Raw genomic sequence first — 15,906 nt, 5'->3', positions numbered from 1 at the left:
GTTGCTGATTGGCAATACTTTCGCCGCGATGATGTAGAAGCGGAAGCAAATCATCCAGGGCTTCTTATTAGATCTTCGTCAATAATGTGCCGCGCTAACACCGGCGGCCGCGTATCGGCCCGCATCTTCCAATGCAACGGACGGGCAATGAGCATAAGGAGTACATGATACCTACCGGGCTCCCTTGGACGGCATTGCTATTGGCACGATGGGAGGGGATCAGAGCCAACCACGGGCGAGTCAGCGAGGCAAGCCGACTTAATAAATGACATTATGGATTCGCGCTATCCGACGCATTTGGACATATTGCCATGGGGATATTGCCATGAACTGATACACCATGCACTCCGACCTCCTTCCCGGATGCTGCTTGACAGGGTGAGGTTACATTTGGGTTCAACATTCGAGGAGGTTCGCGGCCACGCCTTGAAACCAGACGATGAACGGGTGGCCTATCATGACGACGGAATGGGCGGTCGACAGGTCGGCCGCAGGAGTTCTGACGGTATGCTCTGACTTTATTCGGTGCATGCTCCTAAGCTAATACCGTAATACGATAATCCGCGGCCTGGATCTGAATCGTCCATGGCGGAGTACCGGCTGCGGTGGGTCGGCGCCGGTTGATTCGTCCTCCCTCCTACAGCACCTGAGGCTATTCCACCCGCGGAACCGACTGCATGAGGGCCACAGTGCCAATGAATCGCCTCGAAGATGATTCCGAGGCCATGGAATGCACCGAAAGCCGTCGGGACGGGCGGTGGGTCGGTGGAAGACGGTGAGAGGCAGCAATCTAGCAAGCATTTCCTGAATCGCGGCCCATCGTAGGAATAAGGGAAATGCGAGAATGCTTAACGAATCCACGATGGTACATAGGGGGAGAGTACATCGTGGTATCAGATTTGATGGAATTTTATCATTAATAGGGATCAGGTACATTGCCATAATTATATCGTAATTAATAGCGGTATTAATCACTCCTTCTCTTTCGTTCCGCCTACCAGACCCTCGTTCTCCACCCACGCTGCGTCTCGAATCCATGAATGGAAAATCCCCCCAACCCGTTGAGTCGGGTACCATCAGCATGCAACGCGTGGATTGAGTGGACGACAGTATTAAGCAATACTGCATCCCTATTCCTATTGGACTCTAATACTCTATTGTCACTTTTATTCGAGAGTCGAGATGGAGTTGCTGCTGTTCATGTTACCCATTCATGTTGCCCATTCATGTTGCCCATTAATTGATTGATCAATCCACTCTCCAACCGCCTCCAACTAACTCCAACTAACTCCAACTAACAGTAACTCGGCCTCAGGCGACAAGGCCAACCACCCCGAACCACACCAAGCAGCCCACACACGCACACAGAAGTGAGAAGAGCCACACACACACCTCTCCCTCTCAGCCATCACCTGCTCATCTTTTCTCCACTGGCTTTTTCCCCCTTCTTTCTCTCTTCACAACCTCATTATTTCCTCCTCCTCCTCCCTCCTCCTCCCCCTTATCCCTCCCTCGAGAGTCTCGACACCTGCACCACTCACTCCACTTCCCTCCATCCGATCCTGCAGTTCCGTGGTTCTACCTAACTGCACTCCTGATTAGCCCCAGGTGTGTCGTTCCTCGCCGCACCGCTGCAGGGAGCACGGCACAGGTCGCCTGTTGGTGGTCCACTCCCTCATTTTCCTCCTCCTTTGTTCTTGCTGCCGCTTTTCTACCCGGCATTTTTCTTTCTCTGCTCTCTACCCTCCCTAACCCTCCACTGCACCCACCACTTCGGTCGGAAGCGAGTCCGCTCATGCTGCAGCCCGACTGCTCGTTTTGAACGGCTTTTGTCCATTGGGATCCAAGCTCTTTCCCTCGTTGAAGTGAAGAAGGACGACAGGTCAAGAATCCCCCATTCTTACCCTCCATCGTCCTGCACTCGACCTCCCTTCCCCATCGCGTCACCATGAATAATCCCAACGATTATTTTGACAACCCGGCCTCGCGTTCCCCTGGTTCGCTCCGCCATCCGAATCAGACTCTTCATCGGCAACCATCTCGTCAGTTTGATGCGTACGGCCAAGCCGCGGCCACGTATATCCCCGAAGACATGAATGCGCAACCCTTTGCGCACCGGTTCAATGAGCGGATGAATCCCACGATGCAGCCCGGTTATTACGACCTGGTGGACAACCAGACCTGGAACGGAGTCTTTCCTTCGTCCGGTTCCATGCCTGCGATCAACTCGCGAAGAAACCCCCCCATGCATCGAGGCGGCCGAGCCGGACTTCCAACAGTATGTTTGCACCTTGAGGATCGAGGAGATTCGGCATGAACATTTCACTGATATAACGCTGCAGACATGGATGGAAGGATCGGGCATCGGAGCACCCATTCCCAATTTTGGCGGTGTTGGAAATCCACCGCTCTCGATGGCTCAACGCCCGAATAGCGACATGAATCTCGGTTCCAATGACGATGAACTCATTCCCACCGCCATCGTCATCAAGAACATTCCGTTTGCCGTGAAAAAGGAACAGCTCGTGCAGCTGATGACCGACCTTGGCTTGCCGCTTCCGTATGCGTTCAACTACCACTTCGACAACGGAGTGTTCCGTGGACTGGCGTTTGCCAACTTCACGAACCCCCACGAGACGGCGGCGGTGATTCAGCACCTGAATCATTATGAACTCCAGGGGCGAAAGTTGCGGGTCGAGTATAAGAAAATGCTTCCCATTGCGGAACGCGAACGGATCGAGCGCGAGAAGCGAGAACGGAGAGGCCAGCTGGAAGAACAGCATCGCCCCTTGCCCGCTGGGCAACTCCATAACCAATCCTCCTTGTCCTCTCTCGGAGGAGGACACCTGCCGACCACATCTCCATCACCTGTGAACCAACGAAATCTCGTGCATGGTATATCAGACGCGGCATCCATTATCAGTAAACATACTGACCATGCGTTACCAGACGTGGATATGAATGACCCTACCGTGCTTCGATACTACTCACAAATTTTGCTGTTCAAAGAGGACCTCAGCCGAGACACAATCTCATTCTCCCCTCAACTAGCTCCGACCGAACGACGTGTGGTTCACACCCTTGCCCACCACATGGGGCTTTCGCATAACTCCCAGGGTGAAGGGGACAGCCGCCGGGTGGTCGTCACTCGGGTTGCATTGGAAAACATGAATCGAGGCAACATGAGCCCTCCAGGACGTCATTCCGTCGACCCGCGCCGCACGCTGAACCGAGCGGCAACGACCGACTTCACCGATGTGCGCGCCGGGGAAGGATTCTACAACACCATCGGCCGCCAGTCATCGGGACTCCTCGGTGGATATCCCGACTCTCCTGCCGGCCTCGGACCCGGTCCCAACCTGCGACCGGCCAAGTCGTATGCGGACTTGCGATCCTACACCCCATCCCCCGTTCCGTCCACAGCGAGCTTCCCGATCAATCTGAACACCAACCTCCCGCGATTTTCCAATGATCCATTCACATCGGCGGTCAACAGCCAGACCTCCATGACGCCTACGGCCGGGGGTCGCGACGACCTGGTCAACGGCATGGGAAGCATGACGCTGACCTCGTCGACCCTGGCTCCCAGTGGAAGCCCTCGCCGAGGCATTCTGGGGTGGAACAACGATGGAGCCAACCCGGGACCGATCGGCGGACACCGAGCGTTCAGCACGAACTTTGACGCCAGCGAGGGCCCCCGGGACCGTGGGGCGATGATCCCGGCCCGACAACCACGTGGACCGGTCCCGGAACGTGGCTCAGGCTACGGCAACCGTCCGCGACAGAACGGTCATGTCGGACGCGGCAGCGATGAGCTCTCGAACCAGAGCGGAAAGGAGATTGCCGTGGAGTAAGGGGACTCGACGGCCGCTTTCTGATCTGAGGACGTGATTTCGACCTTCAAAGCGATGACTCGATATCTATTGATACCCCTTCCCACGCCCATCGTCCCTCGTGTGGATGATGGACCCGTGATTAGAACTCTCTTGATAACGAACGACGGCACAGGCGTTGGGGACGCAATGACGAATGAATCAAGGAAGTACGACAACAAATGGTTGCAAACCGTCCGTTTCATCCGAACCGCGTCGACGGTTCGCATGGAACGGACCTTTGCCGCCATCCTCAATGGTTCCTGACACGAAGCTGTGGAGGTGGATCCTCCCTCTCACGAAGAATACGAACGACGATGCTACGACCGAAAAAACCAATTCCCCATGACGACAGCATTGGGCGATTGACACCCCCCTTTCCAAAATTCGGGGACATGTGCAACGGTAGAAGACATGGGAAAGATAACAAAGAATAGGCTCGCGCCTCCTTTAATCTCTTGAAATCGATAGGTGGAAAGACGAGGACGGGCGGTTCGGAGCCGGACATGAATTCAATACGCACTTTGTTTGTTTGCTACTGCTTCCTGCTTTGCCATGCGGGTTCGGGTCTCCCAGAGCTTGCTGGTTGTTTACACTCAAAACTTTTTTTCTCCATTTTGCACCGTGTTATCTGAACCATCAGCCATGGAATCTGATTCTGATTCTTACCATGTACACCCGCCTGACTCTGGATGTGGGGTCGGATCTGAACGGCCATGGGATTTATTTCGCTTCAGTTATCACGCATTGCATGTATCCATGGTGCTGCCTTTTTGTTCAGGGCATGGTAAGCCGATGGTGTGTTCGCTTTTTCTTCATCGGAGCGGCGCATTGTGATTTTGTATTTGAGTTTTAAACATCGGTCCCGCGGATCTTCCTCGCCGTACGATACATTCGCATGTGCGCCGCTCATCCAATCCTTTCTGTTTCTTGCGGCCCGTCGCTGGCAGTTGTACGTTACTCATACCGATTCTTCCTCCCTACTGAATCCTGAGGCGTCGTCCTCAGGGCGAAGTAGGCAGTGGGAATTCATTATATCCAGATCGTTTAATGAATAAGTTTTATCAATCCACATTATTGACCTTGAGGGTGGTGACATCTATGACAGCGTCCCGCATGCCAGTATAGGGTCTCGGTCATCGTCGTCACAAGCTTGCATCCGCCACTAATGTGAACCAAATTCAATGGGTGTGATGAACCGGATTTCATAGACACTACATGTCCCACGCATCCCAGCCGGTAGACGACCGGGCAGGAGAGGAACGAAAGCACGTAAAGAATAAACAAACAAACAGCAAAGCAACAACGGGGTAAAGATCCACTAACTCGCACTCGCAGCGCGTCCCGTGAGTTTTCCACACCCAGGCCCCCCATGTACTCCTCGCGCCGGCAGCGCCCATGAGAAAATCATACAACGCGTATCCCCATCCCGAGCTGGTCGCTTATCCCTCACCACACGAAAACGCGTCCATTTCCGACTCGCGCTGTGATGAGTCTCTCGGTGACCATCCAGTAATACGATTTACGCGTCCACCGCCTTGGTCTTCTTCCTCTGCTCGACCTTGAGCAGCAGGGCGCGGTTGATGTGCGGAAGAACACCACCGAATGCAATGGTGGCGCGGATGAGGGTGTCGAGCTCCTCGTCGCCGCGGATGGCGAGCTGCAGGTGGCGCGGCGTGATGCGCTTGACCTTGAGATCCTTGGCCGCGTTGCCTGCCAGCTCAAGCACTTCGGCCGTGAGGTACTCGAGGACCGCGGTGAGGTAGATGGCCGCCTTGGCGCCGATGCGGGTCTTCTGACGCGTGATGTTGCGCAGGTGACGCTTGATACGACCGCATGGGAACTGGAGGGAAAGCGAGATGTTAGTCATATAGTCTGGACGCGTATTGATGATGCGAACGTGGACTTCAAGTGCCCCGCGACAGCGATATTTTGGTTGCACCATCTTTTGACGCGTTCGACGCGTCCACTTTTGACGGCGCTCGAAGTCATCGATGAAATCGCCACGTGTAAAAGATGCCTCCATGGCAGTCGCATATAAAATAGAAATCATGGTACATACCTGAAGACCAGCTTTTGCGGAGTGAGATTTGGGTGTCTTGGAGTTCGAGTCGGCCTTTCCGCCCGTCTTGCCACCAGTTTTGCCTATATTATGCAGAAACGAGCGTCAGAGAGAGCGCAAACTAAATGAAGGAGCTGAAGCTGATTGCTGGAGCATGTAGTAATACACCCAGTTGTGAGATGCGCGTACCTTTTCCACCCGGCATGATGGACGATTTTCCGGAAACGGAGAATGAATTCTTTTCAAAGAATAAGCTTATCGATGATGGATCGGCGGAGTCCGGTCGCAGGGACAGACGATGTTCTGATGGGTGGTGGTGGTCGATGATGTGAGTTGTTGCGATTCAGAAATGACAAGCGGCGGGAAGTCGGGTGGTTGGATGTGGAAGGTTGAAGAGGCAAGTGACGGGAGGGTTGTTGTGGTTTGAATGAGAGAATCGGGAAAGGTTGGTCCCATAATACAAAGAATGTCGGCGCTGATTGGTTGGTTGCTGGGATCTGTACCACGTGACTTGATACGGCCAGACCTCGGATGCTATTCAGTATCGAATCCGAATCCGACGTTCAGCACAGTTCACAAGTCAGTGAAGTCCCAGCAGCACTTGCTGGTCATCGTACTATATAGTATGAGGTTAGAAGTGAAGCAAGGGTTGGAATGTACATCCACTTGGGGGTCAGTAACGATGTAGGCAGCAGTAGTTAGACCGATGATGGAACTCTACAGCCGCGACAGACATTCCAGTATCAGGCTGTAGCCTCTGACATATCATGGGATCGGCCCCATAAATGCTCTGAATTCATTGTGAAATGACCTGCAGGGTGATTCTTAAAAAACATGCTGAGAACGGAACTACGGATCTAGATGTTCATGATTTCGACTTTGATTGATGATGACAGATAGTGACCCATAGTACTGAAATTCGCCAATATTACAATGAAAACGAATAAGAAATCAGGGACACTGTTAGCTTGTTCAAATTGACTCTTTCTAGTGAAATCACAAAAAAGAAATCGTTTTGAAGTGCTGTATCACGACACCAAACATCTACAATGTTTGGACACCCCTGTCAGGAAACAAGAACAACTGAATGCCGACGCTTACAGCAATGAGCCATCAAAGGATACAACAGCTTTTGGGATCAAGATCAGCTTGTTGAATAGAACCTCAGAAGATATTTACTCCTGATTGATTCCTCCAATGACTGGCTTGCTGCATAATTGCGCCCAGAAGGGGTTCAATGGGTTATCTCGGCCGAGCCCCATTTCAAGACAGAGATATCCACGCTTGACGATTAGCCTCTATACAGTTACGGTTGAAATAGGGAATTCCTGTAGAAATAAAATAGCTCACTAGTTGCGTACGTCCCAATACGAAGTTGTAAATGAAACAAATTTCAGGTCCTCCCCTTTCCTGGACGGCCGTGGGAGACAGTGGACGTTAGAATTTCGAAGTCAGATTCGCTGCTGGACAGGCATTCGAGTACCACAGGCATGAAGGCATTCATAAACCCAGGCAGCTCAGCACGTGCGGGGCAGATTACCTAATGGCTAATAGCAGTCGGTATCAAAAATTTCCGTACATGGTTTAGTAACACAAAGTGTACGGTAACCAATGGCTGTGACCGTTGATTAACCAATGAAGAACCAGTGTCATGATCCCTGCATCGGCCGGGCATCATCGCGACATTGCCTCCCCCAACTATACTCCGCTCTCTCTATTCAACCGTCAACTACTCTTGATGTGATATCTGATTGTCTCATATCATAGTCTACACTGTACACGTACTTTCAGTTATCCCTACAGGACTTACTATCTACATCCCATTGTCATCTTGAATCCTTCCTTACTCTCGTCTCCTCAGGAACAATGAGGTTCACAACACCTCTTGTCTCCCTGGTTCTTGCCAGTGCCGTTGCCGCCAACCAGCCATTCCTAGGCTTGGGACTTGGAGGAAGCTCAAGCCAGGTTCATTTGAATGAGGATATCGAGGTTCCAGGCGACAATCCGCTGTGCTTCTGCGATGATCCGTCGCGGGATATCCTGAAGATAGACCAGGTGGATTTGTTCCCCAATCCTCCCCAACCGTACGTTGTTCCTTCAGATCACCCTGCCACCGCCCATTCACAAAGGGACCAACGAATACCTACCTTCTGGCTAACACTACTTTTCCTCAAGGGGCGCGACATTGACCATCGCTGCGAGCGGGACTTTGAAGCAGGACGTCGAAGATGGTGCCAAAGTCCACCTTCGAGTCAAATACGGCCTCATCACCCTCATAAACCAAGACGCCAATCTCTGCGAGCAGATCAAGAATGTCGACCTCCAATGTCCCCTCAAAGCTGGAGCTCTTACATTCACCAAAGATGTCAATCTTCCGCGAGAGATTCCTCCGGTGAGTCTTCCCCGCCACCTCGGAAACTATGTCCGAACATCATGGCCTTCCGTCAAATCCCTCACCGACACCCTGCTAACTCACATCGTCCGTAGGGCCATTATACTGTGCTTGCCGATGTCTTGAGTAAGGACGGCAAGAAGATCACATGCCTGACGGCCAAAGTCAATTTCACCCGTGGCTGATAAGATGTTGTTGTCTGTATTCCTTTCCATATCTGGGAAACCTTGGAAGATTCCGTCATACCGATAGCATACGCAATTACGCATTACTGTAGACTGGGACGTGCATTGTGGATCGATCTTGTGCCAGCAGCATCACTGGCTGCTCATGTTTCTTGTATTGGTTTGCGAGCGGCCTTTCAACTACTGTTCCACAACATTTGTCACGAATAGCGATTGTTCTTCTGTCCCTGGGCGAATAATTTGAGGTTCGCATTACATATGACGTTCAAGTTCCATCTAATATTCGTGGGGATGATAGCACGCCTTAGCGTAGTCCGTAGCCATACCAAATCCTGTTAATCAGACCCCGCTCAAACCCCGTGGGAGCACACCACGGTATCACTGTACTACAAGAAATGGCATCTGACCTTTAGAGGCTGTTGTTCATCCTCTCTGAGCTCATGTAGACAAAGCCAACGCTTATAATAGAAATCGGGAGTAGATCCACCAAATCTACTCTCCAAACAGACGCCGCACTCGCTTCAGGACACTGTCCTTCTCAGGATCGTACGGATGGTCCTTTGCCGGAATTTCCAACAATGATGGGAAAGCCGCCGTGTATGTGTCCACACGGTGTCGTATCTTATCGGCAATCTGAGAACGCCGATCAGCACCTGGGCACATCTCGGCAATGGGATGCGTATATCATACATGTTGATTGATCAACAAGATCGCAATGTCTTTCCTCTCCTGCGTAAATCTGTCGAAGGCGGCTTCGATCACGGCACTCTCCGTTTTGGCATCGACAACGAGGAAGTTCTTCTGCGCATCGGCTCCTTGGGTGACATGCTTGATCCTCTTTAGTACGGTCCTATGCTTTTCCTCGAACAAATTATACGTACACCAACGCCTGCCAAAAGCAGGCCGGTCACAGAATCCTGAAGAAAGTGAGTCTAGAGTAATATCAACGGAAAAGAGGAGAGAGGGATTACCTCGTCCCCTATTACAGCGAGGAACTGCCGGTCTTTATATTCGGCGTTTGACGCCATCGATGAAGGGTTCGGAGCTTAAATCTGGCCGAACTGTTTCGACAATGGATTCTTCTCCAATTAGAAGTCTGAAATCGTCGAGAAAGGAACTTGATGTAACTGTAAATGTGAGCAACTGAATAGTAGAGAGAAGGGTGGCGCTTTCATACCTGTATCATGGGCCTCAGCACGTGATTGGCTGGAGAGCTTCCTAGTGAACTGCAGATGAAGCTATCAGGTTGTCGTCCGCCAAATTGCCCGTAAACAACATTGGATGCTCCCATCAACACGTTCACAACGATGCGGCCAGAGAATGTTGACCCTGATATCTGAACATGGACTTCCTCCATGAACCACATTTACCAAACTATGGAACAGGAGCGAACCCTTGAAATCCCCACGTTCTCCAACCTCCATCATGCCGCGACTTGTTCGACGCGCACCGCTTATGGAGCGGCTCCAGGCTTACCTTAATCCGTGGGATTTCCTGCTATGGTTACTAGAAGAGCTGAACAGTAATGACTGGGATGAACACCAGAAGCGATGGGCGCTACCGATTGGCGTTGTTCTCAATCTTGTCTTCATGGTTGCGAAGGCAAATTCTTCTAACGGAGGTCGTGACGATGTCTTTGGAGAATACGATTCGGGGGGTGGACTTGGTGCTTGGTTGGTATGTGGTCTGGCAATTCCTTTCAGTTTGCCTACCTACGAGAAGCCAAGGACGATCTTACTGACGGCTTCTGTCCAGTGCGAGTTTTTAGTTCTGGTCCTAGTCGTCTTCTCAGCAGCCAACGCCTTCTACACCTTCTACCGCCGTCGACACTATCGACTGTTCGAGAATCCTATCAACGAGATCCCCGCAACTCCGTCCGCTCAGCGAGTACGCGTGGACTCCAGTCCTGTATCTTCACCATTACGATTCCTATCGAACATTATCGGGCCTACAACAGCTCAGGGCCGAGCCCACCCTGACCCCGAAAAAGAGGTGTGGCAAGTAGCGGTATGGGACCCAACGCCGATTTGCCTGCGTCTCTTCTGTCTGTTCAGTCCAGGACATGTGCTCGTCTATTATCTATTCCTCCCTACTACTCCCTTGGACCCCCGACCGAGCGTCACAGTCTTCACAACCATGCTGCTTTCCGGGTTGCTATCAACTCAGCTCACTCTCGTTCGAGTGTTCTTTGCAGAACAATCCAAAGATAGTGCATTTATCCACAAGGCGGTGATGAATGAATACGATCTTAAGTTTGTCCGGCCTAACCTCAACCGGCCGGTCAGGGATGTTGGAATTCAAACACCGGACCGGAGTGGTGACGAGCCGGAGCGGAAAAAGGGGCAAGCACGTTCAGAAGTGGACACTTATACACCGACTACCATCATCAATCGGGGATTCCACATCCATCCGAATCCCGCGTATGCCCAGCAGTATGACCCAGATCATGTTCTGAAAGGTCGGAGCGAGCGACAGAACGCGCCACGGCCGTTGGCTACACCCGTATTGAGAACACCAATGAACGGTTATATGCATCCTACGGGAACTAGCACGCAGACCAGCACATACTCCACCGGACCCGATTTCTCATCACCGATTCGACCGCCTCCGAATCCTCGAGCTCAACCCATTTTGCAATCATTCCAGCCGCTGCATCCTAGTCCGAGGAAAGCTCACGATGGCGGAGGAGAAGGGGGGAGTCTTGGAGTCTACACCCATGCGGCCAGCCCACTGCGGAAAGCCGCGTCCGCCAATTATCTGAGGAACGCGAACGAGCATACCGGGAGAGGCGATGCGCGCACAGGCCGTGAAAGGAGCCCCTTTAAGAGGATGAGCACCCCTTCCGCTCTTTCACGACTGGGAGGCGGAGATGAGGGCAGAAGGGAATCTGGTCGATTCTGATAGCACCGGTTGGGCGGAGTTAGGGCATGGTATCGGTAGATGTAGGAGACGTCCAGATCTGGGGTTCTGAACTGGCCGTACCATGTAGCAGACGCCAGGTTTGTATATTATGCGAAAAGGGATTGACGCATCTGACAGATATATCCCGACGACAGGTTCAAAGTTCCCCAGAAAACATGAGGAACAGTAATGCATTGTCGACCGGATTTTCAATTACGTAGCTTAATGTAGTTCTAGAATTGAAGAAATCCACTCAATGCTTCGAACCATTCCATTTACTCCCTTCATTCCCTTCATTCCCTTCGTTCTCTTCGTTGAATTAGTACGTGGGAGCCTCGGCGGGGATCACGCAGCCAATGACGTTGCAACGGCGATAATGTCTGGGCTTCACCACTTCCGTCCGCCTCCCACGTCGCATCTTCTCATCCCCCAGACCCCAACCTACAATTGCTATATGGCCCCAATGTCCGAATGATTCTGCTTTTGTTTCTGATTGATTCTTCCATCCCATAATCGGACCCCAATCCTGGATTTCCGCAGCATCTCTATGCCTCGAGACGACTCTCGCTTGTGGCCGCGTGGCTCACCGCAGCCAACATGACTTCTAACAGTCATGCTACGAAACCCAGCTCGCAATGGGAGGCAGGCGCAATGGAGTCTGCCTCTTCCCTCCGGCCGAGGACACGAAGATTGATCTCCGGCTTGGATGAAGAACTGGTCACCAGTCCCTCCAGCCGTGTTCCATCACCGGGACGAAGTCCACACTCGCCTTTCCACTCCCGATCCGCCTCTCCCATTCCCAGTACACATCCGTCCCGTACCGCCGCAAACCGTAACCTCCGGCCCTCGCCTCTGTTGGAGGTGGACGAAGGTTTCACTCCCGGGCGTCGCCAGGTCTCTTCAGGGGCGCTCTCGTCACTTTGGAGCACCTCATGGGGGTCCATCCAAGGCCTGGCATCGACTATGCTTGGCAGCGATTCGCCTAACCCTCCCACACCACCTCAGCGAAGGAAACGGCCGGAACAACCTCACATTTCCCGGAGCAGAGACACTCCGCTTAAATGGGGTCCCTCCAGCCGATCGCAGAGTTCGCCTGGTATACGGGAGGACATGGATGCGAAGGCCCGGGCACTGAAGAAACGCGATCTATTATACGGCAGCGCGCAACCAGATACCATGGGACGGTTCAAGCGGAGGAACTCAGACGATCAAAGCACAGACACTCCCGGGACCGAGGAGCAGGCAGGCCAAGCCGCGCTGGTGTACTTGCACCTGGTTCAACCTCGCGATACGTTACCCGGCCTCAGCATCAAGTATGGCTGCGATTTGTCGACGCTACGACGGGCGAACCGGATGTGGATCAACGACTCGATTCAGACCCGCAAACATATCTTAGTCCCCGTAGAGTCCTCGAATGTGAAGGGACAGCGGGTCGTAGAGCCGCACGACACGACTGAAGAGGACTTGCTCTTAGAAGGCGATGAGTTGCCTTCGACCAGACGGAGCACACCATCCATCCAAGAAATCCCCCCCAAAACGAACGGGTGGCACCTGTCGGAGAACGGAAACATTCCGGAGCCTGTACCCACCGAGAGTGCCGAACCGCCATGGAAACACGAATCATGGGTTCTCTTACCCAATGGCAAGAAGACCATTGAAATTGTGCGCCTTCCACGAAGATCAATGGGATTCTTCCCCCCGCCGCGAAGAAAATCGCAGAGCTATACCGACGCCAGCATGCCGGGGACGCCACGCCGCTCGATGGACGTCGGCCGGGCGGGCGCTGGTAAAGGATCCTCAGGTATTGCGGATCTACTATCTCGAGGGTCGCATGTGGCGTCCCCATCATCGCCTCCAGGGACTCCCCGACCCTCGTTACAAAGCTCCACTAGACCCCGCGCCTTGTCTCGATTATCGTCGACAAGCACATCAACGACCCGCCCGAAACCTCGCTTCTTCACTACCCCGGGAGTCGGCACGCTTGACCATACCGTATGTCTGCCCGGTCCCGCCGACGACCCTCTGAATCGCTTCTTTGGACATCGACTACCGAATGTCCATCCGCCGGAGGACCCTTTTGGCGGGAACGCGGGCGGGTACTCCGAAAACGGGGCGTTCTTCCCTCCTCAGACATGGTCATCGGACGCCGCGGATGGGCTGGGCAAGGGCGCGGAGTGGCACCGCCAGTTCGCGGCACTCAATGCGCAAGGGGGGCTGCAATCCAGCGGGCCCAACTTGGAGGATGTCCCGGTTCACGTGGAGCGATGGTTACGGAAGATGGCGGCACGGGCCGCGAATGCCCTCAATGAGTCCTCGGCAACGGGCAAAAACACAGATGCCGGTCTCGATGGAAAAGGCTTAAGAGACGGGGGTGGTGGAGATCTGATCGAGTTAATGGACTCATTTGAGATTGGCGACAACGATGAGCACGGGACGGCAGATGGCCCGAGTGGGACGACAGGCGTTGGATTACGGGACAATGAAGGGGTCCGGGGACGGTTTCAAGGCAAAGGGGATGGAAAAGGTGCCAAAGGTGACTGATGTTGGATATCTGTAATGTCACGTTGTTCGCTTTTTGAGGCCGGCCTACCCATACCGTTGGATTCGATGCATAGTGGAGTTGGGGTCTGTAGCCGCACAGGCGTGGTTTGGATTGTTAGAGCGCAATCATTATTGCAATGAGCGATATTTGCTCGAAGTCTTATAGCCATATTTTAGCAGGAGTTCCCGCACCTGCCATCAAGTGCTGAATTGTCTCGGCCAACAGCCTCTGAGTACAATAGGCTTCTGGTACTTATGAAACGCCAATATCTCACGAAAGCCTAGGCCCCCTTTATAAGGGCTTCTACTGCGTCAGCCGTCTTCGGAGCCGTCGTGAGGTTGACGTGGCCGTCCTTGGTGACCAGGACATTGTCTGCTCGTATATTAGCATTTCCATCTCTCCCAACATTGACACCAGGGCGAGGCCCTACCTTCGATCCGGATTCCCCCAACGACCCAGTATTTCTCCAGGACATTGGCATCGATGTACTTCTTGTGCTTCTCATCTTTCAGATAGGGTTCGATGATGAAGCGACAGAAATAGATGCCCGGCTCGACGGTCACGACGGCATCTTCCGGCACATGACCGCGCAGTCGCAGGTAGCGGAACATCGGGTCGGGGTCATTGGGGTTGGGATTCCCGCCACAGTCATGCGTGTCCATCCCCAGGTGGTGGCCTAATCCATGGGGAAAGAACGCAACCGACGTCTTCGCTGCGAAGATCTCGTCCACGGTCCCACCGGTGAGGATGCCGATGTCCAGCAGTCCCTTGATGGCAACGCGATGGGCAATGGCATGGACATCGTCCCAGATCATTCCCGCCTTGATGGCATCGAAGCTCCGGTTCTGCATCTCGAGCACGATGTCGTAGATGGCCCGGCTCTCGGGGGAGTAGCTGCCGTTGATCGGGAACGACCGTGTGATATCCGACGCATACGTTCGGTACTCCGCACCCGCGTCGATCAAAAGGTTCATCTTTCCTTTAAGAGGTGCATTGTTCTTGTTGTAGTGAAGTGTTGCGCCCGCAGTTCCGGCAGCAACAATGCTGTCGTACGCTTGATAGCGACCTCCGCGCTCGATGCATGCTTTCAGGAAGACGGCCTCGAGTTCCTGCTCCGTTTTCGCGGATGGTGCGGCTTTCATCAAGGCAGCATGAGCGTCCGAGCTGATGGCGTTGGCATGACGGATCATGGCGACCTCATATTCATCCTTTCGCACTCGGGACGTCTCGATGGCTCCCTTTACCGATTTCGTGTCCTTCGACGAGAAGGCCGAGAGGTCCACATGGTCGGAAACCTGTCCTGGGATCACGTAGACCGTTCTTCCTGAGCTCTTCTGCGCATCTGCAAGATCGGTGTTCAACGCGTCGGTGTAGCCGCAACCGTCAATATCATAGGTTTCGGTCGCCTCCTCTACGCTCAACGGTAGCCCGGACCAGATCACCTCATCCGCATGGATCGGTGGGATGTATAGTTTGAGGATGCCATCGCCCATGCTATAGGTCAGGTAACAGTCCGGAACATCACAGCCGGAAAGGTAGTAGAAGTGTCGACGTTGACGGAAGAGCACGGGTTGGTCACTGTCTTCGTATATCTGGGTTTTTTTTCCCTCCAGGTACAGCACGCCCTTGGGATCTCCTCCCTTTTCGATGATGAGATCGGCCACGCGCTTGGCGTGCGCCTTTGCCGGGTATTTTCCCTTCAGGATATCTCCCATTTTCGTGGATGGTCCCGTGTAGACTCGCATAGAGAATTTCTGATATACCGGACGTGTGCGGAGGAGAATGTTTGAAATGTTTGAAAAATTTAGGCTAGAGACTCGGAAAGACATGAAACGATGCGGAGATGAATTTGGCATGACGAGAGAAGGGTACGATTATTTTGCAACCTGGTGGGTATGATCCCGATGTTGAAGCTGCCTGATTTGGTTAGCTATGAGGAGCATTTTGTGGTC

The 15,906-nt window shown here is 53.1% G+C and overlaps 7 protein-coding genes across 7 annotated transcripts; 4 read left to right on the top strand and 3 right to left on the bottom strand.

The window, feature by feature from the left end:
- Positions 1-1,538: 1,538 nt before the first annotated feature.
- P152DRAFT_306899 (uncharacterized protein) lies at positions 1,539-3,942 on the top strand. Its single transcript, XM_033675131.1, has 3 exons — positions 1,539-2,278; positions 2,343-2,895; positions 2,950-3,942. The coding sequence occupies exons 1-3, from the start codon at positions 1,949-1,951 to the stop codon at positions 3,852-3,854; spliced, it is 1,788 nt and encodes a 595-aa protein (XP_033534787.1). The 5' UTR covers positions 1,539-1,948; the 3' UTR covers positions 3,855-3,942.
- A 1,452-nt stretch (positions 3,943-5,394) lies between these two features.
- On the bottom strand, positions 5,395-6,252 carry P152DRAFT_506836 (histone H2A.Z; the record flags this gene model as incomplete). Its single annotated transcript, XM_033682501.1, has 3 exons — positions 6,124-6,252; positions 5,935-6,017; positions 5,395-5,715 (listed from the first exon to the last, which is right to left on the bottom strand). Exons 1-3 carry the CDS (start codon positions 6,137-6,139, stop codon positions 5,395-5,397), a joined length of 420 nt encoding a protein of 139 aa, XP_033534786.1. The 5' UTR covers positions 6,140-6,252.
- Positions 6,253-7,629: 1,377 nt separating this feature from the next.
- Positions 7,630-8,924, top strand: P152DRAFT_457511 (phosphatidylglycerol/phosphatidylinositol transfer protein precursor). The gene is made up of 3 exons (XM_033679242.1): positions 7,630-8,018; positions 8,110-8,326; positions 8,422-8,924. The coding sequence occupies exons 1-3, from the start codon at positions 7,801-7,803 to the stop codon at positions 8,509-8,511; spliced, it is 525 nt and encodes a 174-aa protein (XP_033534785.1). The 5' UTR covers positions 7,630-7,800; the 3' UTR covers positions 8,512-8,924.
- Positions 8,925-9,003: 79 nt separating this feature from the next.
- On the bottom strand, positions 9,004-9,539 carry P152DRAFT_472912 (vacuolar ATP synthase subunit F; the record flags this gene model as incomplete). The annotated part of the gene is made up of 4 exons (XM_033681190.1): positions 9,004-9,144; positions 9,202-9,339; positions 9,393-9,428; positions 9,483-9,539. 4 exons carry the CDS (start codon positions 9,537-9,539, stop codon positions 9,004-9,006), a joined length of 372 nt encoding a protein of 123 aa, XP_033534784.1.
- A 238-nt stretch (positions 9,540-9,777) lies between these two features.
- Positions 9,778-11,667, top strand: P152DRAFT_457509 (uncharacterized protein). The gene is made up of 2 exons (XM_033679241.1): positions 9,778-10,188; positions 10,267-11,667. Exons 1-2 carry the CDS (start codon positions 9,937-9,939, stop codon positions 11,410-11,412), a joined length of 1,398 nt encoding a protein of 465 aa, XP_033534783.1. The 5' UTR covers positions 9,778-9,936; the 3' UTR covers positions 11,413-11,667.
- Positions 11,668-12,009: 342 nt separating this feature from the next.
- P152DRAFT_433963 (uncharacterized protein) lies at positions 12,010-14,233 on the top strand (the record flags this gene model as incomplete). Its single annotated transcript, XM_033677478.1, has 2 exons — positions 12,010-13,213; positions 13,271-14,233. The coding sequence occupies 2 exons, from the start codon at positions 12,010-12,012 to the stop codon at positions 13,951-13,953; spliced, it is 1,887 nt and encodes a 628-aa protein (XP_033534782.1). The 3' UTR covers positions 13,954-14,233.
- On the bottom strand, positions 13,774-15,840 carry P152DRAFT_457507 (putative Xaa-Pro aminopeptidase). Its single transcript, XM_033679240.1, has 2 exons — positions 14,385-15,840; positions 13,774-14,326 (listed from the first exon to the last, which is right to left on the bottom strand). The coding sequence occupies exons 1-2, from the start codon at positions 15,667-15,669 to the stop codon at positions 14,235-14,237; spliced, it is 1,377 nt and encodes a 458-aa protein (XP_033534781.1). The 5' UTR covers positions 15,670-15,840; the 3' UTR covers positions 13,774-14,234.
- Between the last annotated feature and the right edge of the window lie 66 nt (positions 15,841-15,906).

The sequence above is a fragment of the Eremomyces bilateralis genome (genome assembly GCF_010015585.1).
Source record: "Eremomyces bilateralis CBS 781.70 unplaced genomic scaffold P152scaffold_7, whole genome shotgun sequence".
Lineage (NCBI taxonomy): Eukaryota > Fungi > Ascomycota > Dothideomycetes > Eremomycetales > Eremomycetaceae > Eremomyces > Eremomyces bilateralis.
The sequence above is the reverse complement of the archived record's forward strand: the minus strand, read 5'-3'. Positions and strand labels throughout refer to the sequence as shown.

Coding starts and splice junctions, on each gene's coding strand:
- P152DRAFT_306899 (XM_033675131.1), top strand. CDS start 1,949: ATGAATAATCCCAACGATTATTTTGACAACCCGGCCTCGCGTTCCCCT. Junction 2,279..2,342: donor GCCGAGCCGGACTTCCAACA/GTATGTTTGCAC, acceptor ATAACGCTGCAG/ACATGGATGGAAGGATCGGG. Junction 2,896..2,949: donor CCAACGAAATCTCGTGCATG/GTATATCAGACG, acceptor ATGCGTTACCAG/ACGTGGATATGAATGACCCT.
- P152DRAFT_457511 (XM_033679242.1), top strand. CDS start 7,801: ATGAGGTTCACAACACCTCTTGTCTCCCTGGTTCTTGCCAGTGCCGTT. Junction 8,019..8,109: donor TTCCCCAATCCTCCCCAACC/GTACGTTGTTCC, acceptor CTTTTCCTCAAG/GGGCGCGACATTGACCATCG. Junction 8,327..8,421: donor TTCCGCGAGAGATTCCTCCG/GTGAGTCTTCCC, acceptor CATCGTCCGTAG/GGCCATTATACTGTGCTTGC.
- P152DRAFT_457509 (XM_033679241.1), top strand. CDS start 9,937: ATGCCGCGACTTGTTCGACGCGCACCGCTTATGGAGCGGCTCCAGGCT. Junction 10,189..10,266: donor GTGGACTTGGTGCTTGGTTG/GTATGTGGTCTG, acceptor GCTTCTGTCCAG/TGCGAGTTTTTAGTTCTGGT.
- P152DRAFT_457507 (XM_033679240.1), bottom strand. CDS start 15,669: ATGGGAGATATCCTGAAGGGAAAATACCCGGCAAAGGCGCACGCCAAG. Junction 14,327..14,384: donor TGGGGGAATCCGGATCGAAG/GTAGGGCCTCGC, acceptor ATATACGAGCAG/ACAATGTCCTGGTCACCAAG.